The 24,607-nt window shown below is 44.4% G+C and overlaps 2 protein-coding genes across 2 annotated transcripts in view; one reads left to right on the plus strand and one right to left on the minus strand.

Annotated features, from left to right (window-relative positions):
- Window positions 1-542: 542 nt before the first annotated feature.
- LOC121540066 (gamma-parvin-like) lies at window positions 543-15,648 on the plus strand. The gene is made up of 9 exons (XM_045207623.1): window positions 543-556; window positions 6,041-6,107; window positions 10,228-10,330; window positions 10,442-10,545; window positions 10,901-11,062; window positions 12,169-12,237; window positions 12,400-12,501; window positions 13,043-13,115; window positions 15,584-15,648. Exons 1-9 carry the CDS (start codon window positions 543-545, stop codon window positions 15,646-15,648), a joined length of 759 nt encoding a protein of 252 aa, XP_045063558.1.
- Window positions 15,649-20,690: 5,042 nt separating this feature from the next.
- LOC121540615 (protein shisa-like-1a) overlaps window positions 20,691-24,607 on the minus strand; it is a 39,320-nt gene continuing 35,403 nt past the window's right edge. Inside the window, exon 5 of the mRNA XM_041849630.2 lies at window positions 20,691-23,111. Within this exon, the coding sequence (XP_041705564.1) occupies window position 23,111 (1 nt within the window). The 3' untranslated portion in view covers window positions 20,691-23,110. The remainder of the gene's footprint in view (window positions 23,112-24,607) is intronic.

Here is a 24,607-nt window from a genome sequence, read left to right on the forward strand (position 1 = left end):
CTACAGTGTGAGGAGAATGAAGGCACTGTGCTTGTGCCCACTTTAAGCCTAAACAATGAAGGAACCCACGGGAAATAGACAACATTCACCCTTCGTATCAGTGCCGTGGGACTTACGGATACCCCCGAGGACTGGCCTGAAGAGACTCAGATTGTTTGTATTTAATCTACCCCAATGTCAGTATTTAATTCCTCCTTTTTGCTAACCGCAACCCATACTCCAGCACACTTATGTTTAATGTTTTAATACTCAGTCAACACTGGAGAATGTATTATGCAACTGGAAAACATACACAGCAAATTCTCCAGTGTTAAAAACAAAACAAAAATATCACTGAGAGTGTTAAATTAACACTGGAAGTGTTGAGTCTTTGGACCCATATAGACATCGGAACAGTGTTAAATTAACACACTGTTTAGTGTAAAACCTTATTCAAATATTTCCCAGAGTGCCTTGCCTTTCAAGTAAACTGTAGTTACCACCCATGACTGTATTTGTTAGTGACAGAGACATGGTTGTTGCATTCATCCATTTTCAGTCCTATGGACTTTACCAAGTGAGATACTTAGCAAGTGTGTTATCATTAAGAAAAAGTTATTTAACAAAATACCATACATATTTCACAAGGCCTTATTTTGAGGGCCTAGTTTTACCGTAATACAGGGGCCTGAAACTCATACACATCACTTTGAACCAAAACCACGGCCATCATTATCATATTTCCCAGCATGCTGTAGTGCAGGTAGATTTTTAGAATTGTTTGTTTCAATATCTATTTGACCTTACAGGGTACCACTACAGTGGTGTTTGTACCCCTTTAGGAACAAATCAAACTGTTTTTGTGTGTGTAATTGTCACACCCTGGCTCTGGGACTCTATATGTTGAGCCAGGGTGTGTTCATTCGATGTGTTCTGTTTCTATGTTGGGTGTTCTAGGTTGTGTATTCTATGTTTGCCTGAGTGACTCCCAATCAGAGGCAACGAGTGTCAGCTGTTGGCTGGTTGTCTCTGATTGGGAGCCATATTTATACTGTCTGTTTTCCCTTGGTGTTTGTGGGTTTTTGTTCCGTGTTCGGTCATTGTCACCGTGGACTTCACGAGTCGTTTATTGTTTTGTGCTTTAATATAATAAAGTAACATGTTCGTTCATTACGCTGCGCATTGGTCTACTTCTCTCCCTGACGATCGTGACAGAAAAACCCACCATACCAGGACCAAGCAGCGTGTCCAGGAGCAGGCAGACTGGACATGGGAGGAAGCGCCAGGAAAGGAGATGGAGAGGCTGGCGATGGCCCAGGTGGGCAAATCGTGGTCCTGGGAGGACATGCTCGGGGGCAAAGGGCCATGGGCAAGGATTAAGGCCCTGGCGAGAGAGGAGCAGCGGCGTCAGCAGTGTCATCGTCGGAAGGACGAGAGGCAACCCCAAAAACATTTTAGGGGGGGGCACACTGCATGGGCGGCTGGGCAGCAGGAGGCTGCCACAGGGCGATTTGGAGAGGAGGCCACCGGGTTTGGGGGGCCAGAAGGCAGGTTGGCGGAGCCTGGAAGGAGAGCGGAACCAACGTCCCGTACTCAGGCATGGCAGCATGGGACGGGGCAGGTTCCGCGGTATGCGGAGCGGCGTTCTGTGCCACGAGTGGTCCGGCATAGTCCTGTACGTCCTGTGCGAGCACCCCGCACGTGTCGTGCGAAGGCGGGTATGCAGCCAGGACGGAGTGTGCCGGCTCAACGCTCGTGGTCTCCAATGCCTCTCCGCGGTCCCGGATATCCTGCTCCAGTGTCACGTGCTGTTATGCCAGTACGGGTACACAGCCCTGTATGTCCTGTGTGGATGCCTCACACAGAGTGTGTGAGGGTAGGCATTCAGCCAGGACGGGTTGTGGCCGCTCTTCACTCCAGGTCTCCTATCCGTCTCCACAGCCCGGTTCGGCCTGTCCCTGCTCCACGCCCCAAGCCTACGGTGTGCGTCGCCAGCCCAGTCCGGCCTGTCCCTGCTCCACGCCCCAAGCCTACGGTGTGCGTCGCCAGCCCAGTCCGGCCAGTCCCTGCTCCACGCCCCAAGCCTACGGTGTGCGTCGCCAGCCCAGTCCGGCCTGTTCCTGCTCCACGCACCAAGCCTACGGTGTGCGTCGCCAGCCCAGTCCGGCCAGTCCCTGCTCCACGCACCAAGCCTACGGTGTGCGTCGTCAGCCTGGTCCAGCCCGTTCCTGCTACTCGCACCAAGCCAGGGGTGCGAGTCGTCAGCCTGGTCCAGCCCGTTCCTGCTACTCGCACCAAGCCAGGGGTGCGAGTCGTCAGTCCGGTGAGGCCCGTTCCTGCTACTCGCACCAAGCCAGGGGTGCGAGTCGTCAGTCCGGTGAGGCCCGTTCCGGCTCCACGCACCAAGCCAGGGGTGCGAGTCGTCAGTCCGGTGAGGCCCGTTCCGGCTCCACGCACCAAGCCAGGGGTTGCGAGTCGTCAGTCCGGTGAGGCCCGTTCCGGCTCCACGCACCAAGCCAGGGGTGCGAGTCGTCAGTCCGGTGAGGCCCGTTCCGGCTCCACGCACCAAGCTAGGGGTGCGCATCGTCAGCCCGGTCCGGCCCGTTGCTGCTCTACGCACCAAGCCAGGGGTGCGCATCGTCAGCCCGGTCCGGTCAGTTCCTGCCTCACGCACCAAGCCAGGGGTGCGCGTCGTCAGTCTGGCACAACCCGTGCCTGGGTCATCGGTGCCAAATCAGGTACCGCTCAACTGCTCCACAACGGAGCTGAAGCTAGCCGCTCCTGCTACGTCCAGGTCAGCTCCAGCCAGCGGGGCCAGACCGGACCAGGGGGCGCTATGGGGGGTTTATTGGAGGGTGGTGGGCAAGGCCGGGGCCGGAGCCGCCGCCGAGGAGGTGTGCCCACCCAGCCCTCCCCTGTTTTGCTCTTGTTGAGGCGCGGTCGCAGTCCGCGCCTTTAGGGGGGGGGGTACTGTCACATCCTGGCTCTGGGACTCTATATGTTGAGCCAGGGTGTGTTCATTCTATGTGTTCTGTTTCTATGTTGGGTGTTCTAGGTTGTGTATTCTATGTTTGCCTGAGTGACTCCCAATCAGAGGCAACGAGTGTCAGCTGTTGGCTGGTTGTCTCTGATTGGGAGCCATATTTATACTGTCTGTTTTCCCTTGGTGTTTGTGGGTTTTTGTTCCGTGTTCGGTCATTGTCACCGTGGACTTCACGAGTCGTTTATTGTTTTGTGCTTTAATATAATAAAGTAACATGTTCGTTCATTACGCTGCGCATTGGTCTACTTCTCTCCCTGACGATCGTGACAGTAATACAATGGCCTGAAACTCATGCAGTGTGTTAATTTAGCACTGTTCCAATGTCTATATGAGTCTACAGACTCAACACTTTCAATGTTGATTTAACACTCAGTGTTAATTTTGTTTGTTTTTTACACTGGAGAATTTGCTGTGTGGGTGGGAATTTCATGCAAAAAGGCACTACTGCTTTATAAGAATATATTTATGTGTGAGGAAAATGCTGTATTTTCTATCTCATAAAGCTTTATATATTATTATTGGTGTACTTCTATTGTTCTGTTGTATCTATCCATTTTAAAAGAAATTAATTGTAACAGTGCTATTTCAGTATTCTCTGACTGATTATGTGGACAGGTTCAAGCATTATTTCTTGATGCCGACCCTGTTGTCTTTCGCCTTAAGTGCAATATTAATTATTCTGAGAGAGAGAGAGAGAGAGAGAGAGAGAGAGAGACTGGAGTCCACTCATGGGTAAATTATTGAGTGGTCAAGTCTGGATCGCCAGGAGACATGCTGTTCAATGGGAACAACTCTCCTCCCTTCTTGTATGTATCTGCCTGGACGTGTCTGTCTTTCGACAAATAAATGTTTGATTTCAGAAAGCTGGTGAATGTGTTGTTTTAACTATGCACTTCACACCAGTGGAGGCTGCTGAGGGGAGGACGGCTCATAATAATAGCTGTAACGGAGCGATTGGAACGGCATCAAACACATGGGAACCATGTATTTGATACCCTTCCGCTCCAGCCATTACCACAAGCCCGTCCTCCCCAATTAAGGTGCCACCAACCTCCTGTGCTTCACATGTACGGTAGCTTTCTTTGTCTTCAAAGTGAATCAGAAGTGTGGCGGAGATTGAAACTCACAACACAAGGCTTTTGGTTTAGCCAAAAGAATGGTAACCATGACTACCTCTCCTTTTCCAAATTGCCCTTTCCTCTTCGGGTTGATGGAGTGTGTGTGTTTCCTCTGCTCCTCTGACGTAGAGATGGCGCATATGCAATGTGTTGTCTCTTCTCTCTCTGTAGATGATTGGGGAGTGCTGGAGGACAGACAACAGCCATGATACAGCTTCCAAAGGCACTAAGTGAAAGGGGTTATTAGAGAGCCATACAGCTACTAATCAAATCAAATGTTATTGGTCACATACACATATTTAGCAGATGTTATTGTGGGTGTAGTGAAATGCTTGTGTTTCTAGCTCCAACAGTGAAGTAATATCTAACGATTCACAACAATACACACAAATCTAAAAGTAAAATAATGGAATTAAGAAATATATAAATATTAGGACGAGCAATGTTGGAGTGGCATAGACTAAAATACAGTAGAATAGAATACAGTATATACATATGAGATGAGTAAAGCAAAAATATGTAAACATTATTCAAGTGGCCAGTGATTCCAAGTCTATGTATATGGGGCAGAAGCCTCTAAGGTGCAGGATTACGTAACCGGGTGGAAGCCGCCTAGTAATAGCTATTTAACAGTCTGATGACCTTGAGATAGAAGCTGTTTTTCAGTCTCTCGGTCCCAGCTTTGATGCACCTGTACTGACCTCGCCTTCTGGATGATAGCGGGGTGAGCAGGCCGTGGCTCGGGTGGTTGTTGTTCTTGATTATCTTTTTGGCCTTCCTGTGACACCGGGTGCTGTAGATGTCCTGGAGGGCAGGTAGTTTGCCCCCGGTGATGCGTTGGGCAGACCGCACCACCCTCTGGAGAGCCCTGCTGTTGCGGGCGTTGCAGTTGCCATACCAGGCGGTGATACAGCCCGACAGGATGCTCTCAATTGTGCATCTGTAAAAGTTTGTGAGGGTTTTAGGTGCCAAGCCAAATTTCTTCAGCCTCCTGCGGTTGAAGAGGTGCTGTTGCGCCTTCTTCACCACACTGTCTGTGTGGGGGGACCATTTCAGATCGTCAGTGATATGTACGCCGAGGAACTTGAAGCTTTTCACCTTCTCCACTGCGGTGTCAGTGTCATCCCACTGGGCACAGACGTCAATTCAACGTCAATTGGGTGAGAACCTCCTTCCCTCAGCCAGGGCATTGAAAATGGGTCGTGGATGGGTATTCCAGCATGACAATGACCCAAAACACACGGCCAAGGCAACAAAGGAGTGGCTCAAGAATAAGCACATTAAGGTCCTGGAGTGGCCTAACCAGTCTCCAGATCTTAATCCCATAGAAAATCTGTGGAGGGAGCTGAAGGTTCGAGTTGCCAAACGTCAGGCTCGAAAACGTAATGACTTGGAGAAGATCTGCAAAGAGGAGTGGGACAAAATCCCTCCTGAGATGTGTGCAAACCTGGTGGCCAACTACAAGAAATGTCTGACCTCTGTGATTGCCAACAAGGATTTTGCCACCAAGTACTAAGTCATGTTTTGCAGAGGGGTCAAATACTTAATTCCCTCATTAAAATGCAAATCAATTTATAAAATTTTTGACATGCGTTTTTCTGGATTTTTTTGTTGTTATTCTGTCTCTCACTGTTCAAATAAACCTACCATTAAAATTATAGACTGATCATGTCTTTGTCAGTGGGCAAACGTACAAAATCAGCAGGGGATCAAATACTTTTTTCCCTCACTGTATTACTGAAATATTATTGAAACCGTAGGCTACACTGATTCCAGGTACAGTCAGTTGATATCTTGCTCACCAGAGGGGATATGGAGGATTTTCCTGATATGCAGAAGGGGAAAGACCCCGAGGATGTTGGATCTTTCTAGGGTAAGTCTGCATTCAACTGTATTCCAGCTCAGGTCATCTTTTGGATATCATATTTTCATATTTGAAAGATCCCAAAGTTGAGAAGTTGAAAGCGGTAAGACTGACCCTTGTTTTACAATTCACTTCCCACCACCAACCAAGTTATTATCCTCAAATGATCATCCATCATCAAAGCCCAATGATAACACATAATTATAACACATTATTATACTACTATACTATACCAATGATAACACATTATTATACTACTATACTATACCAATGATAACACATTATTATACTACTATACTATACCAATGATAACACATTGTTATACTAATATACCAATGATAACACATTATTATACTACTATACCAATGATAACACATTATTATACTACTATACAAATGATAACACATTATTATACCACTACACTATACCAATGATAACACATTATTATACTACTATACTATAACAATGATAACACATTATTATACTACTATACTATACCAATGATAACACATTATTACACTACTATACTATACCAATGATAACACATTATTATACTACTATACCAATGATAACACATTATTATACTACTATACCAATGATAACACATTATTATTCTACTATACCAATGATAACACATTATTATACTACTATACCAGTGATGACACATTATTATACTACTATACTATACCAATGATAACACATTATTATACTACTATTCTGTAGGACCGTGGTACCCGTGGTGATATGGGCAGAAGATAATTGCTACACAGAAAATACCTTACAAATAAAATAATAATGAAAGTATCAGAGAGGATGGTAGACAGATCAGAAAGTCGTTGCTATGGCAAGGCAGTAGATGTGGATGCCGACCTTCTCCCTAGACTCTCAAAGAGGATTTGAAATAGAAAATATACTTCTGGAATAAATTAAAGTAAAATCTAATTATTGCTGTGTTTATAACATAGTATAGGCCTAAATGGCTGTGATTACACAGGCAGCTCAATTCTGATATTTTTTCCACTAATTGGTCTTTTGACCAATCATATCAGATCTATTCACATCAGATATTTTTCAGAGCTGATCTGATTGGTCAAAGACCAATTAGTGAAAAAAAAAGATCATAATTGGGCTGCCTGTGTAAACGCAGAAGGTATGGAAAAGGAAAACACCCCTGCAAATTCTATGGCCGTCTACACTTGACACTTACATGCGACTTCTACTATCAGAATACAAAGATCGCATTGAAAAGACAGGTCTAGACGCACAAAAGCCACATTGTGTTCTGATTGCATAAAACACATTTTTCCACCACCATTTTCTGATTTTCTGACAATTTAGGATGTTGCACACCCTTGGCTGAACAAGATGTGCAACATCCTAAGTCGTCTGAAATCCGAAAATGGTGGTGGAAAATTGAGTTTTATTAAGACATTACACATGTTTTTTTTTAGGCTGCTTGCCATTAAAGCTAGTTAAGGAGGAAAATGATGCCTTTGCAGCCTGAATGGAGGATGCTTTATGTACGAGCCGGTCCACGGGGGACTCAAGTGTATTACTGGGAATGCACACTAGATGATAGTGCAGATCTAGGGCCCACTATCGGCTGCCTGGGCTACATAAATGCTAGCCAGCTAGATAATATTGTCACGCCCTGGCTCTGGGGACACTGTTATGTTGAGCCAGGGTGTGTAATTCTATGTTTGTATTTCTATGTTGGCCTGAGTGGCTCCCAATCAGAGGCAACGAGTGTCAGCTGGTTGTCTCTGATTGGGAGCCATATTTAACTGTCTGTCTTTTCACTTTGTGTTTGTGGTTTCTTGTTCCGTGTTGGTTCGTGTTGTAACCAGGGACGTCACGTTTTCGTTTTGTTGGTTTTGTTCGTGTGTTCATTCATTTAATAAAATGTTCGCATTCAACGCTGCGCCTTGGTCCTCCTCTGTAGATGACGATCGTGACAGAAGAAACCACCAAGATGTGACCAAGCAGCGTGTCCAGGAGCCATCGCCAGGGAGATCCCTAACAGATCTCCTTCGCCTCCTCGACTGGGTCAAGCCGAGTGAGGAAGAGAAGGGCTTGACATTATGGCAGAAGGGCGAAAGGCTGGCGAGGGACATGGAGACCTGGTCCACGGGTAGGGGAGACGCCCAGAATTTTTTTAGGGGGGGGCTAACGCCGTGGACGACGGGCCAGCAGGAGACCGCGGCAGAGCGGCCCAGCGGATTGGCAGAGGAGGCCGCCAGGTTACGGGGGCCACTGGTCGAAGAGGGGGTGGAAGATGTAGAGGCACGGCGAGAGGTACTGGCGTGTGTTGCCAGTCCGGTCCGGCCTGTTCCTGATCCCCACGTAGGGCCAGTGGTGTGTGTTCCCAGTACGGTCCGGCCTGTTCCTGCCACTCGCACCAAGTCTACGGTGCGCATCGCCAGCTCGGCCCGGCCCATTCCTGCTCCCCGTACCAAGTCAGTGGTGCGCTTCGTCAGCCCGGTCCGGCCCGCTCCTGCTCCCCGCACCAAGTCTGTGGTGCGCGTCGCCAGCCCAGTCCGGCCCATTCCTGCTCCCCGCACCAAGTCTGTGGTGCGTTTCGTCAGCTCGGCTCGGCCCGTTCCTGCTCCCCGCACCAAGTCTACGGTGCGTGTCGCCAGCTCGGCCCGGCCTGCTCCCCGCACCAAGTCAGTGGTGCGTTTCGTCAGCCCTGTCCGGCCCGCTCCTGCTCCCCACACCAAGCCAGTGGTGTGCGTCGTCAGTTCAGCACGGCCCGTGCCTGTTCCCCACACCAAGCCAGTGGTGTGCGTCGTCGGTCCGGCACGGCCCGTGCCTGTTCCACTGGTGCCTGGTCCGGCACCGGTCAGATGCGTTACGCCGGAGCTAGAGCAATCCGCTCCATCAGTGTGCAGTCCAGCTCCGGCCAGCGGGGCCAGACCGGACCAGGGGTACTTTGGGGGTTGGAGAGGGAGTGGGGATCAGGCCCGAGCCGGATCCGCCGCCAAGGCGGAGTGCCCACCCGGTCCCTCCCCTGTGGTATTTAGTTGGCGCGGTCGGAGTCCGCGCCTTTAGGGGGGGGTACTGTCACGCCCTGGCTCTGGGGACACTGTTATGTTGAGCCAGGGTGTGTAATTCTATGTTTGTATTTCTATGTTGGCCTGAGTGGCTCCCAATCAGAGGCAACGAGTGTCAGCTGGTTGTCTCTGATTGGGAGCCATATTTAACTGTCCGTCTTTTCACTTTGTGTTTGTGGTTTCTTGTTCCGTGTTGGTTCGTGTTGTAACCAGGGACGTCACGTTTTCGTTTTGTTGGTTTTGTTCGTGTGTTCATTCATTTAATAAAATGTTCGCATTCAACGCTGCGCCTTGGTCCTCCTCTGTAGATGACGATCGTGACAAATATATATACAGTGCTATGAAAAAGTATTTGCCCCCTTTCTAATTTTCTCCACTTTTGCATATTTGTGATACTGAATGTTATCAGATCTTCAACCAAAACCTAATATTAGATAAAGGGAACATAAGTGAACAAATAACACAACAATTACATATTTATTTCATAAACAAAGTTATGCAACACCCAATTCCCCTGTGTGAAAAAGTAATTGCCCTCTTACACTCAATAACTGGTTGTACCACCTTTAGCTGCAATGACTCCAACCAAATGCTTCTTGTAGTTGTTGATCAGTCTCTCACGTCGCTGTGGAGGAATTTTGGCCCACTCTTACATTTAGAACTGCTTTAACTCAGTGACGTGTGGGTTTTCAAGCATGAACTGCTCGTTTCAAGTCCTGCCACAACATCTCAATTGGGATTAGGTCTGGACTTTGACTAGGCCATTCCAAAACTTCCAATTTGTTGCTTTTTAGCAATTTTCATGTAGACTTGATTGTGTGTTTTGGATCATTGTCTTGCTGCATGACCCAGCTGCGCTTCAGCTTCAGCTCACAGACAGATGGTCTGACATTCTCCTGTAGAATTCTCTGATACAGAGCAGAATTCATGGTTCCTTCTATTAAGGCAAGTCGTCCAGGTCCTGAGGCTGCAAAGCATCCCCAAACCATCACACCACCACCACCATGCTTGACCTTTGGTATGATGTGATACTGTGGAATGCAGAGTTTGGTTTTTGCCAGGCATTACTGGTACCATGTCATCCAAAAAGTACAAGTACAGAATTATAGCACCCAGTTATTAATATCACTCAATATAACTGACTTTAATAGTGAACCCTGGTCTCTGCAGGTGTTGGTTGACTGGATCAACAGCACTTTGAAAGAGGAACACATCATGGTGCAGAGTCTGGAAGAGGATATCTTTGATGGTTTGATCCTCCATCCTCTCCTAGGTGAGACACACACACACACACACACACACACACACACACACACACACACAATACACACACACACACATACACTGCCTGTATGTGCTTGGCCTGTACCTGTGCTGTTCATAGGGAGGTTAGCTGGAGTGCATCTGTCTGTGGAGGAGATAGCAGTGACCAGAGCTGCTCAGACACGCAAGCTGGAGGTCATCCTGGAGGCTCTGAATGAGAAACGGGCTGCAGGACAGCTCTCTCACCAGGTGGAGCGTCAATCGTGAGTTACATTCATAATTCATCTCCGCAAACAAAAACAAGTCCTTAGGACGCCCCCTGTAGGCTTAGAATGGAATATGACGCTGCAATCTAGAACTGTTCCCCTCAGAGCCATATTTCGCTAAGGGACTCTCCAATAGGTTTGATGGTGATGTTAACCCCAGGGTGCTGCCTGTCTGCTGACACCTACTGAGAAGGATGATTGTAGCGGAAAATCCAGCCCTACAGGGTGCAATGTTAATCATCAGAGGTGCTGGAGAATAGTTTGTGTTGTGGTGCCAACAAGATTGACTGCATGGGGTTTTGGTTTGGTGTTAGAGCAGGTTGACTCTCCTCTATATTCCCCTTCCTCCTTCTCTGTCAATCATCCACAACAAAGACTTGCTGGCCACTCTCCATCTTCTGGTTGCCATGGTGAGGTGCTTCCAGCCTGATTTGGAGCTTCCTCCAAACGTCAGATTGGAAGTCGTCCTGTTGGAGGTGAGTTTGGTCTCAAATATATGGTACTCTACCCTACAGATGTAGGATCTTTTGTTGCTGAGAATTTTCCAGCACAGCAGGAAATGCTAACATGTAGTGTATTCAAGGTTTTAAAAAGGCTTCTAAAGTTTGTCATATCCACTTTAACATTGATTTGTCCTAAAGAAAACATTTCCTCTTATTATAATCCACATAATAATTCACATTTCCCGTTGCATAATTATTTTCCTGCTATAGCAATCTGGCTCAAATGAAGAGCCTACATCTGGAAATCAACCTTAAAAGTAAAATCTCCTATTCAAAAAAGTTGTGCTCTCACTTCACTGTATCTTACATATATACATGTACTGTATGTCAACAGAAGTGTCAAAGACTCCAGCCACACACTGTTCTCTCTGCTACCGCACGGCAAGCGGTACCAGTGCACCAAGTCTGGAACCAACAGGACCCTGAACAGCTTCTACCCCCAAGCCATAAGACTGCTAAATAGATAATCAAATGGCTACCTGCTGCTGCTACTGTCTATTATCTATCCTGTTGCCTAGTCACTTTAACCTTACCTACAGTACATGTACATAGCTACCTCAATTATCACTTACCTCAGCACATCGACTCGGTACTGGTACTCCCTGTATATAGCCATGTTATTTTTACTCACTATTGTTATTCATTATTCACTGTGCATTTATTTCTTGTGTCACTATTTCTAGTTCATTTTGATTTTTTATCTTTAACTCTGCATTGTTGAAAAAGGACCCGTAAGTAAGCATTTCACTGTTAGTCTACACCTGTTGTTTACGAAGCATGTGACAAATACATTTTTATTTTATTTTATTTCTATACTGGTCCTGATTCAGGGTGAGGCTGATTTCTGTGCAAGGGTGCTATGTAAATGAGATGTGTGACAGCATGAATAATACATATACATGCCCCTGATCGCTTTTACTGTGTCTGATTGACTGAGCATTGCACCGACCCTATACAACTTCAATATGTTCTCATTAGAGTCTGACAAAATAGTGACTTTGAATGTTGTTGTTGTAATGGTTAAATGCCAACATATTTTTAATGAGATAGCTCTGTAATATTATATCTTTCTATTTTAGGCCATCATGCACTTTGTCAACAGGATAATGTCAACCCTTGGTCTACAGGTGACAGACATGGAGAAACAGGTACGTTTACTGTAGAAAGGCTTTGGCCATTCTGTTTGGATGGGTATTGATCACTACCAATGGTGTGAATTAAAAAGGAATCAATCAATTTTCTTTCTGTTATATAACACCAGCCCCAATTGGGTAAGATCAACGGATGGTGTTCTTTCTTTATCTGTGTAGTTTGCAGACGGTGTGATTCTCCTCCTGCTGATTGGACAGTTGGAGTGTTTATTTGTTCCACTCCATGACTTCAACCTCACCCCAGTCAATAACATTGAGATGGTAAGGATCTCATACATGTTCTAGGACTCAGAGGCAGGTTGACAGGATGAATCTGGAGGCAGCTCGTGCTTCAAAGGAATAATTGATGTGATTGTTTGACTCAATGGTAAGGGCGGAGCTGACGTATTATACGATGAATGGAACAAATATCACATTTGGGCCTACAATAATACTCTACACCTTTACTCTATTGAAGACGACAGCAGTAGAACAATGAGTTGAGATCCAATTTGTTAATCATCTCAAATCCATACAGAGGAGTACATGGCTCTGACCTATAGTATGTATCAGGTTATTGACTTTACTCCTTTGTGAGATTGAGAAGCTGCACATGAGTGCATTTACATTGCCCAGGTGTCAGTCATCTGAATATGTCATGGTGTGCTATGCCACTAATTTCATTATGTGGCTCAGATGGTAGAGAATGTCGCCTGCAACGGCAGGATCGTGGGTTCAATTCCCACTGGGTGCCACCCATGTGGAAAATGTTTGCATGCATGACTCGCTTTGGATAAAAGCGTCAGCTAAATGGCATATATGATTATCCCTCTCTGTGGTTTATCTGGACCTCCTGAATGACATAGAGCTACCCATGCCAAATGTTGACCCCCAAGGTACAGTAAGGGTGTTCATATTCTGTGGCACCCATTGTTGACCTACCTACAGTATATCCTCACACCAACTTGGAGTCAAATGGGTCTGGTGACAGTGTACTTACAGTAGCAGCCTGAGGAGAATATCAAAAATACCACAGCCACATGTACTGTAAGTTGATATATCTTTGAAATAGGAATTTTACCAAGATTGCTCAGGGCTGTAATTTCCACAGCACAGAAATTGCACTGTGAGACAGTAATGTCAAACTAATTTAGAAGATTTCCTGTATCAAAGGCATTTATCTGGGCGATAGTGGTATGCCACAGACAGTTCATATGTCAAGTGGGAGCCAAGATTTGTGCTGATAGTTTGAATTAAGCCCCATCACTACACACTAGAACAAATGGTTATATGTAGTGCCAAATAAGGCTTCTTTGGCTTGTAACCATGGTGCTATACATAACCTTTTTTGAAGGTTCTATAAAGAACAATGCTCATAAGGTTCTAAATGAAACCTGTATGGTGCTTTAAACCACTCCCCAAAATATTTGAATGAGCCGCCGCCCCTACATTTGAATTGTCACTAAAAGAGCAAAGAACTATTTTGTGAACTGCAAATAACCATTTAAGGGCTCAAACGACCATAACCATTTCCAAAGAACCCTTGAGGAACCCTCTTTTCTTAGTGTGTATGCATGGGGATATGAGTAGTGTTCTGAGGGAGAGCTGGGATTCCGTTGGAATATGAATGAATATGATTATTGCTCTGGATGATTGGCTAAAGGGCTTGTCCCAAATGGCACCCTATTCCCTACATACTGCACTACTTTTTGACCAGAGCCATATGAACCCTGATTAAAAGTAGTACACTACATAGGGAATAGGGTGCCATTTGGGACTGAGACCCACTCTGAGGTCATAATCATTCATTTCGAGGCTCTCTCAGGCTTGAAACCTCAAAGGGAGAATGTCACTTTATCTGTTGGCTGATGATAGACACTGGCTGGGAGTTAACCTTTATCCACCATACTGCAATGCCAAACTGACGAGAGAGAGAGAGAGAGAGAGAGAGAGAGAGAGAGAGAGAGAGAGAGAGAGAGAGAGAGAGAGAGAGAGAGAGAGAGAGAGAGAGAGAGAGAGAGAGAGAGGAGAGAGAGAGAGAGAGAGAGAGAGAGAGAGAGAGAGAGAGAGAGAGAGAGAGAGAGAGAGAGAGAGAGAGAGAGAGAGAGAGAGAGAGAGAGAGAGAGAGAGAGAGAGAGAGAGAGAGAGAGAGAGAGAGAGAGAGAGAGAGAGAGAGAGAGAGAGAGAGAGAGAGAGAGAGAGAGACTATTAGAAAAAGAGAGAGAGACTATTAGAAAAAGAGAGAGAGACTATTAGAAAAAGAGAGAGAGACTATTAGAAAAAGAGAGAGAGACTATTAGAAAAAGAGAGAGAGAGAGACTATTAGAAAGAGAGAGAGAGAGAGACTATTAGAAAGAGAGAGAGAGAGAGACTATTAGAAAGAGAGAGAGAGAGAGACTATTAGAAAGAGAGAGAGAGAGAGACTATTAGCAAAAGAGAGCGGTGCAGACTTAGATAATCAAGATACTGATACTTCGAGCCAGGCTACTGAAACTATGCCATCAGTAGGAGGGAGGGAGTGAGAGAGGATTAAGAAAGGGAGATAGTGGAAGAAAAAGAGAGAGAGAAAGAGATAGATAGTGTGTGTTTTCTAGATTATGCCTCTGAAATATTTTTGGGAATAAAGAAGCTCTGAGCATTTACTTTCTTTGTAATAATGAAATAAGCTGGTTAATTTGCCTGGCAGCATAACCCGTAATTTAAAAGTAAAGCTTTAAGTTAATAACGGTTAATGGTTGGACTGGCTCAATTCATTCAACCCAGGAACAAGTGGCTGATTTAATTAGTTTTTTAGCATCCTTTTAATTACGGGCTAATCTCTGTGATGGCATTAGGAATCCCTCTGCTCCAGATCTACAGGCACACTCCAGTGTGTGCATTAATTAGGTTAGCAGGAGCTTGCATCCATCTTAATAGTGCATTCATTTAATTATTGTGCATTATATTTCAATAATAATTATCACAGAGGGAAGAGTGATATTGTTGGATCTAATATTACCATTGAATTGTTGATTAGAATTAATCTAATCTTGTTTTTGGTTATATTATGTGACCCACTTTAAAGGAAAACTCCACCCAAAAACTATATTTTGGTATTTGTTTCATTAGTCCATTGTTGGTATAGTCCCAAAATGTTTTGCATGTCAGCAATCAAGTTTTCAAGATATGTAACTTTCAAAATACAGAAATACAGCTGGTATGATGCATTTTGCATCATTAAATGCTGCATTTTACTTTTTGTGCCAATGTCGCTAAATGCACACACCTGACCTCCATTATCAACGCTTCAGTGGTTGTGAGTGCTGTCAAATCATAAATCAATGACTCTAATCAATTCATGTGTCTCTGACTGCATCTCTCCTAGATATAGTCTCCCAGGAGGTGAGAGACACCTTGAAGGTCCTATATGCCCTGTTCAAAAGCAGATGAGAATGGACAAAATGTGGAGGAGGATGTAACAAGGTGAAAACATGGGCAGTCCTTTGCCTCAGCTCTTTTCTTACTTGGCCAAAATAAATATATATAAATTTGTTAATTTGAATGATTTTCTATATACAGCCTTGTGAACTGTTTCATTAAACATTTACATTTTAGTCATTTAGCAGACGCTCTTATCCAGAGCGACTTACAGTTGGTGAATACATATAATTTTTTTATTTTTTTTATACTGGCCCCCCGTGGGAATCGAACCCACAACCCTGGCATTGCAAATGCCATGCTCTATCAACTGAGCTACATCCCTGCCGGCCATTCCCTCCCCTACCCTGGACGACGCTGGGCCAATTGTGCGCCGCCCATGAGTCTCCCGGTCGCGGCCGGCTGCGACAGAGCCTGGATTCGAACCAGGATCTCTAGTGGCACAGTTAGCGCTGCGATGCAGTGCCTTAGACCACTGCGCCACTCAGGAGTATTAAAGTTGGAAATGAATTATATTTCCTCTTGCAGTATTGTAGTTAACTAGACTGAAATTGTGAACGTACAGTGGCTTGCGAAAGTATTCACCCCCTTGGCATTTTTCCTATTTTGTTGCCTTACAACCTGGAATTAAAATTGATTTTTTGGGGGTTTGTATCATTTGATTTACACAACATGCCTACCACTTTGAAGATGCATAATATTTTTTATTGTGAAACAAACAAGAAATAAGACAAAAAAAAAACAGAAAACTAACTATTCACCAACCCCCCCCCCCCTCCCAAAGTCAATACATTGTAGAGCCAACTTTTGCAGCAATTACAGCTGCAAGTCTCTTGGTGTATATCTCTATAAGCTTGGCACATCTAGCCACTGGGATTTTTGCCCATTCAAGGCAAAACTGCTCCAGCTCCTTCAAGTTGGATGGGTTCCACTGGTGTACAGCTATCTTTAAGTCATACCACAGATTCTCAATTGGATTGAGGTCTGGGCTTTGACTAGGCCATTCCAAGACATTTAAATGTTTCCCCTTAAACCACTTGAGTGTTGCTTTAGCAGTATGCTTAGGGTCATTGTCCTGCTGGAAGGTGAACCTCCATCCCCGTCTCAAATCTCTGGAAGACTGAAACAGGATTCCCTCAAGAATTTCCCTGTATTTAGCACCATCCATAATTTCTTCAATTCTGACCAGTTTCCAGTCCCTGCCGATGAAAAACATCCCCACAGCATGATGCTGCCACCACCATGCTTCACTGTGAGGATGGTGTTCTCGGGGTGATGAGAGGTGTTGGGTTTGCGCCAGACATTTTCCTTGATGGCCAAAAAGCTCAATTTTAGTCTCATCTGACCAGAGTACTTTCTTCCATATGTTTGGGGAGTCTCTGACATCAAACGTGTTTGCTTATTTTCTTCTTTAAGCAATGGGTTTTTTCTGGCAATTCTTCCGGATGGATTTAATGGTGCTTCGTGGGATGTTCAAAGTTTCAGATATTTTTTTATAACCCAACCCTGATCTGTACTTCTCCACAACTTTGTCCCTAACCTGTTTGGAGAGCTCCTTGGTCTTCATGGTGCTGCTTGCTTGGTGGTGCGCCATGCTTAGTGGTGTTGCAGACTCTGGGGCCTTTCAGAACAGGTGTATATATATACTGAGATCATGTGACACTTAGATTGCACACAGGTGGACTTTATTTAACTAATTATGTGACTTCTGACGGTAATTTGTTGCACCAGATCTTATTTAGGGGCTTCATAGCAAGTTATTTTTTTCATTTCACTTCACCAATTTGGACTATTTTGTGTATGTCCATTACATGAAATCCAAATAAAAATCCATTGAAATGACAGGTTGTAATGCAACAAAATAGGAAAAACGCCAAGGGGGATGAATACTTTTGCAAGGCACTGTACGTGTGAGTGTTTGAGTGAGTATCATAGTGTTCTAAGATTCTGAGTCTGATGCTCAGGCACACGTACAGTGCCCTGTTCATTACAGCTCAATGTCACACTACACACAGGGCAGACAGAGAGAGAGAGTGGTCCTGGCCAGGGTTGTGTTCCCCCTCTTCATCATGTATATAGCCCATTTCAGCAGACAGTTTAAGTGTGCTGTCAGGTCACTCGTATGGTTTTTCTTCACTCAATGCCTTCCAATTTACTGCCCTTGAACTCCCCCGTCTCAGGGGATTTGCCTGATGAAAATTGTGGACGTTCAAAACATTTAAGACAGGCATAGCAGTCGGATTTTCTGATCAGAGGTCATATCCTTGAGGATTCTCAGCACTTAGTGGTGGATACAAAGGTCTGCAATTACAATAAATGGAATAGTGAATAAGGGCTGTCAGTCTTGTTTAAGGCTGGGTTCAGTTGATGGGAAAATAGGTAGGTTGGCATTTATTGCATGAATCTTGCCCTAGAGGCAGCTAGGTGGACACTAGCTGGCACAGCCACAAAGTCAAAAATCCACTTTTAAACCTAGCCCTAACCTTCCCCCTAACCTTAACCACACTGCTAACCCTAATGCTGAACCCTAACCTTAAAATAAGACCAAAAGTCACATTTCTTATGATATAGGCAATTTGGACTTTGCAGCTGGCCCATCTAGCAGAAATCGCTCAGTTCTGCCTCAAGGGCAAGATTCATGATAATAATCGTCAAACTGCGGAAAATAGGGTTGACTGTGGAGGCAGTGCAAAGATAGCTGCAATATGTATTGTTTATGGTTGGTGCTCTTATAAAGATATTAATCTACACATGAAAGTTCTCTGAGTAAGGGAGAAAATGTAACTAGTTTACCGAAAGTTCACAATCGGGTACTTCAGCTCTCCTCTCTTCTGCTCTACTCCCCTCCCCTCCACTCCCCTCCCCTCCTTTCCCCTTCCCTCTTCTCTGTTCTCCACCCTCTCTGGGTGTCTCTCTCTTTGACTGACATCTGATCACCAATGGCACTGTAATGATAATCTGATAACAGTGGGCTGGATAGGGCCATCCAAATGGGCTTTATCACATTACATTTAGACAAATGGCATGAAATGGTAACATTAAGATCCACTTAACGTGGGCTCTGCGCCACATAAGGGCTCTCTGCCCTGCCTCTGAGAGGGCTGAGTGGGCAGGGTGGTAGATGCTAGTGATGGGACGGTCTAATGGGGTTGTGATAGATGGATGCCATCATGCCGGCAGCCAGAGTGATGCTTTGCCCTGCTCCTTTGGAACAGCGGGAGATCTAAGAAATGTTTTGTTTTTCATAGTGATGAATGGGATTAACTAGTTCACACTGTTTATTATAAAGACTTTGTTCCTGTGGTCTTTGTCATATTAATTCGATCACAGCAATGAAACAGAGAGGGAGGAAGGAGGAGGTCTGGGAGGGGATGCGGAGCGAGGCAGATGGATGTGTTTAGGGGAAGAAAAGGAAGAGAGTGAAGAACAGACTGGTGGGATGAGGAGAGAAGAGAAAAGGCATATTGAACAGAGGCGGAGGTACAGAAGTGAAAAGTTTGGAGAGAGATAGGGAAAGCTGATTAATGAAAAAGCTCAAAAGACTTCTTGCTAACAAACCTTGACATCTCCTTGGATACTCTGGCATCTGAGACCCTCCTTCAGCTGTGGCAGACAGGTTTCTAATTTCGAACAAGGTATTTAGGCATGACATGACTGTCTGTGTCTCTGTCTGTCTGCTCCTGTCTGGCCTGTCATTTCCTGGCCTTAATGATGTCTCAGGTCCTGGTCTGGCTGCCTGGGTCTTGTGATTCACCAGGCTGGGGGTGGCAGCTATAGGCCAATGCTTTGACTCAGACAGGATGCTCTGACCAAACACAACGTCTGAAACAAACTTTATTCAACTTTTATGTTTTTGGCTTAGAAATCTGACTGAGATTCTGAGTTTAAAAAGCAGCAGCATACACACAGAAATGTTTAAACACACTGGAAAAGATACAACTTTATTTCTCCTTGGTGGAACAATACAAAGTTAACAAGTGCAGAAACAATTCAACTCATAACTCTAATCATCACCACACCCACCACAAATCACTACAAAGTTTCTGTGTACAGGTGGAGATTCACTCTACGGCAACCTCAAGCAAGCGGTACCGATACACCAAGTCTGGAACCAACAGGACCCTGAACAGCTTCTACCCCCAAGCCATAAGACTGCTAAATAGTTACTTAAATAGTTAACCAAATAGCTACCCGGACTATCTGCATTGACCCTTTTTGCGCTAACTTTTTTGACTCATCACATATGCTGCTGCTACTGTTTTACTTTATTCTAAACAGTTTTATTTTAGTTCTTACTGTCACTTTGTTCCTAGTTATATGTACATACACTATCGACCTCAATTACCTCATACCCCTGCACATCGACTCAGTACTGGTACCCCTTGTACTGTATATAGCAAAGTTATCGTTACTCATTGTGTATCTATTATTACTTTTATTATTACGTGTTTTACTATTCTATTATTTCTCTATTTTCTTTCTCTCTGCATTGTTGGGAAGGGCCCGTAAGTAAGCATTTCACTGTTAGTCCACACCTGTTGTTTACGAAGCATGTGACAAATAACATTTGATTTAATTTAAAACATAAGTGCTCTCCCATCCTTACAGTAAGGATTACAATATTGACTATGTCACGTCAAGTCCAAGTTAAGACTCTAATCAAAACAGAATGCCAAATTTGTCCTGTAAAAACCCCCACCACAGAACATGTTGTAAGGGTACATTTGAGGAAATTATTGAGGTGGAATTTCATGGCTCCAGTCTGGGGAGGGATGCAGTTGTGCTCCCCATTATCATTACTATGATAAGAAGGGAAACTGTTAGGTTGTAGCCTACATGACATGACTGTTGACATTGCCTCCCACTGGGCAAAAACTGGTTGAATCATCGTTCTTTCCACATCATTTCAACCCCCAGAAATCTATGTGATGACATTGAATCAACATGGAAAACTCATTGGATTTGCAAAAAGTCATCAACGTAAGGGCATTTCATCTAACTTTTACCCTAAATCCAATGACATGGTGAAATGTTTTGTTGATTTCACATTGAATTCACAATAGTTGACAACTAAACCAAATGTAAATCAAAACTAGACGTTTAACTGGCGTCTGTGCCCAGTGGGTTGCTAGGGAACGGGCATTTCCCTATTTATCACGACTACATATTGTCGATGGAAAAGGAACTCCCTGCTCACAGTAGCTTTGCTTTGTTACAGCAGAGAAAAGAGAGAGAGAAAAGAGAGAGTGCCAGTCCAGGCCAATTATTTCAGTTGGGCACATCGCATCTCAGCACTGGGTACAAGTCAACTTATATTGCACTTATTGTGTAAAAAAAACAACTGATTATCTATATTATTACTGCACTGTTGGGAAAGAGCTCTCAAGTAAGAATTTCTCTGTACTATTTTATAGCTGTTGTATCCTGTGCACGTGGCGAATAAACTTTGAAACATCTCAGCACAGGGCACAAGTCTGCTGGAGCAACCATGCAATTAGACTGTAGCCTTTTACTGTATGGAAGTTAACTCAAACTGACCAAATCTGAACTTTATTGCTGATTACAACAGAATGCCAGGTCATTCTTATAACAGAAAGGTGTAAAATGGTTGTCCAAATCCAGTGTATTTTTTGGGGCCTGCAGACTTCAGTGAACTTATGAATCCAGATGATGACAAAACTATTTTTTCAGTTTTGCTCTTTTAGAATTTGGGGGATAGCTGTGCTGCTCCTCCTGCCTAGTGGCTGGTCAGGAGTGTTGGTGGTAATTTCAGTAACTCCCAAACAGAAATGTGTATAGTTCGCCCTTTTTATTGGCCCCTACCAAGGACACTGCAGTGTACTGCCTGCTGCATGGTTGGTACGGTCCAGGAATTCTCTGCACGTAATGTACTGGCTGTGCAGCTGCCAGATAGCCAGGTTACAGCTGCAGAATTGGGGTAGAGTGAAGAGAGACAACCCCCTGTACTGCATTGTATACACTCTTAGAAAAAAGGTGCTATCTAGAACCAAAAAGGGTTCTTCGGCTGTCCCCATAGGATAACCCTTTGAAGAACCCCTTTTGGTTCCAGGTAGAACCCGTTCTGTTCCAGGTGAAACCTTTTTGGGTTCGATGTAGAACCCTTTCCACAGAGGGTTCTACATGGAACCCAAAATAGTTCTACCTGGAACCAAAGACTGTACTTTATGGATCAATCAGAAAGTAAGCAATTAGTTAAGCGCTGAGCACGGCTTTATTCCGTCCCTGTGCGGTTGCTAACACCTTTCTTTTTCACTGAAGTGATTATTTTGTCTGGACTCTACTCTTGCTCATTGCTAAGCTGACAGGGTGGCTTGAAGGGGAAGACCACTGTGTTCAGTAAGGTTTCATTATGTTGACATATGTCTGTTCCATAGACTATTACATCTATCCTGCAGAGAGACCCTGGGTCTGTGTCCCAAATGGCACCCTATTCCCTATACAGTGCATTACTTTTGACCTGAGCCCTACCAAATGTAGTACACTATATAGGAAATAGGATGCCATTTGGGATGCAAACCCTCAGATTCACTTCAGTGATTGCTCTGTGTGTGAGCTAGTCTATGTCCTCATTTAGGTCAGGGCTCTCAATGCTGTACATTATTGCTGATAAGATTGGCTATTACCGGTATGGTACATTGGTGCTTGTAATTTAAATGAACCAAATGAATATTCATGTTTATCATTATTCCTAATGGGTCTGTTTGACATGACAAGGACTGGACATCAATTTGTGAAAATTGTAGAGGAAACTTCACCAACTTACGTTTAATAATAAGCCTGTCTTTTCTGAAGACAGGCTTCAGGTTCAGGTGGGTCACTTGTCGCTGAAGCAAAATAGTGTTGTCGGTCTTCAAGATGCTCAGCATCAACCTCCATGGTGAATCGTCTAGGTCTAGGATGTTTACCACTCATAAAAAGTCCCTGACTAGTTTACTTTAAATAAATCCCCAATAGATACAGTACTCCCACGACTTCTAACTACTACTGAATTTAACCCCACGCAGCAACCAAGTGCAATCAACACTCAAACACACATATCAAGCAAAGCCACCTCGTTTGTAACCACATTTTATCCAGTTCACTTCAAGCTTCCATTGGTTTCTTATTAGAACAGTCCCAGCCCATGCAGGGGTATTCATGGTCAGTTTCAGTGCCTGTGGCCTGTTCCTTAGCAGTGTTTGGGTAGCAGCAGCTCCATCCACCTGGGCCTTCCGTCGTAGTCTAGAAGTCTCGTCATACTGTATCCTCCATTGCCCTGTGTGTAGGCGCTCAGAGGAATGGAGGTGAGCAGGAACTGCTAGCTAGCCACTAGCTCTGGCAGGGCCAGCTACCCTGTGGTATGTTACTGTGTCAATAATCCAGCCAGACAGAGACAGGTGTCTGAGCCGTGCTATCCTCTGCTCGGCATCGCTGCGCTCTACTCTTCTACTCAATCATCCTCTTGCAGCTTCACTCTGAATGGAAAAAAAAGAGAGTGATATAGTATTAAAACCCTTATAACAATAGTATTTACAGTACAACTGATACCCAGCTAAATGAATCAGACATACTGTGGCTTGCGAAAGTATTCACCCCCATTGGCATTTTTCCTATTTTGTTGCTTAACAACCTGGAATTAAAATAGATTTTTTGGGGGTTTGTATCATTTGATTTACACAACATGCCTACCACTTTGAAGATGCAAAATATTTTTTATTGTGAAACAAACAAGAAATAAGACCAAAAAAAACAGAGAACTCCTTCAATTCTGACAAGTTTCCCAGTCCCTGCCGATGAAAAACACCCCCACAGCATGATGCTGCCACCACCATGGTTCACTGTGGGGATGGTGTTCTCGAGGTGATGAGAGGTGTTGGGTTTGCGCCAGACATAGCGTTTTCCTTGATGGCCAAAAGCTAAATTTTAGTCTCATCTGACCAGAGTACTTTCTTCCATATGTTTGGGGAGTCTCCCACATGCCTTTTGGTGAACACCAAATGTGTTTGCTTATTTTTTTTTTTAAGCAATGGCTTTTTTCTGGGCACTCTTCCGTAAAGCCCAGCTCTGTGGAGTGTACGGCTTAAAGTGGTCATATGGACAGATACTCCAATCTCCGCTATGGAGCTTTGCAGCTCCTTCATGGTTATCTTTGGTCTCTTTGTTGCCTCTCTGATTAATGCCCTCCTTGCCTGCTCCGTGAGTTTTGGTGGGCGGCCCTCTCTTGACAGGTTTGTTGTGGTGCCATATTCTTTCAATTTTTTTATAATGGATTTAATGGTGCTCCGTGGGATGTTCAAAGTTTCGGATATTTTTTTATAACCCAACCCTGATCTGTACTGCTCCACAATTTTGTCCCTGACCTGTTTGGAGAGCTCCTTGGTCTTCATGGTGCCGCTTGCTTGGTGGTGCCCCTTGCTTAGTGGTGTTGCAGACTCTGGGGCCTTTCAGAACATATGTACATATACTGAGATCATGTGACAGATCATGTGACACTTAGATTGCACACAGGTGGACTTTATTAACTAATTATGTGACTTCTGAAGGTAATTGGTTGCACCAGATTTTATTTAGGGGCTTCATAGCAAAGGGGGTGAATACATATGCACGCACCACTTTTCCGTTATTTATTTTGTAGAATTTTTTGAAACAATTTTTTTTTTTTTTCACTTCATCAATTTAGACTATTTTGTGGTATGTCCATTACATGAAATCCAAATAAAAATCCATTGAAATTACAGGTTATAATGCAACAAAATAGGAAAAACGCCAAGGGGGCTGAATACTTTTGCAAGGCACTGAATGCTGTATACTCTAGTTTCAGCATTCTCCTCTGTTGTATGTTTGCATTAAACAAGGCCAGTGGGGGAAAGGCATGACATCATTATTGTTGTGATCTTTTTTAAATTACAATGGAGTGAAGAATAAAGCAACAACCATTCCTCGCCATGGTGCTTCCTCTTTATCCGGCAGT

This window comes from Coregonus clupeaformis, chromosome 26 (assembly GCF_020615455.1).
Source record: "Coregonus clupeaformis isolate EN_2021a chromosome 26, ASM2061545v1, whole genome shotgun sequence".
NCBI classification, from domain to species: Eukaryota; Metazoa; Chordata; class Actinopteri; order Salmoniformes; family Salmonidae; genus Coregonus; species Coregonus clupeaformis.

What these genes read in the sequence shown, in the direction of transcription:
- LOC121540066 (XM_045207623.1), top strand. An exon ending in AAGTTGAGAAGTTGAAAGCG is followed by an intron (nt 6,108 to 10,227) that starts GTAAGACTGACC and finishes TGGTCTCTGCAG; the next exon opens with GTGTTGGTTGACTGGATCAA. An exon ending in TGGAAGTCGTCCTGTTGGAG is followed by an intron (nt 11,063 to 12,168) that starts GTGAGTTTGGTC and finishes TTTCTATTTTAG; the next exon opens with GCCATCATGCACTTTGTCAA.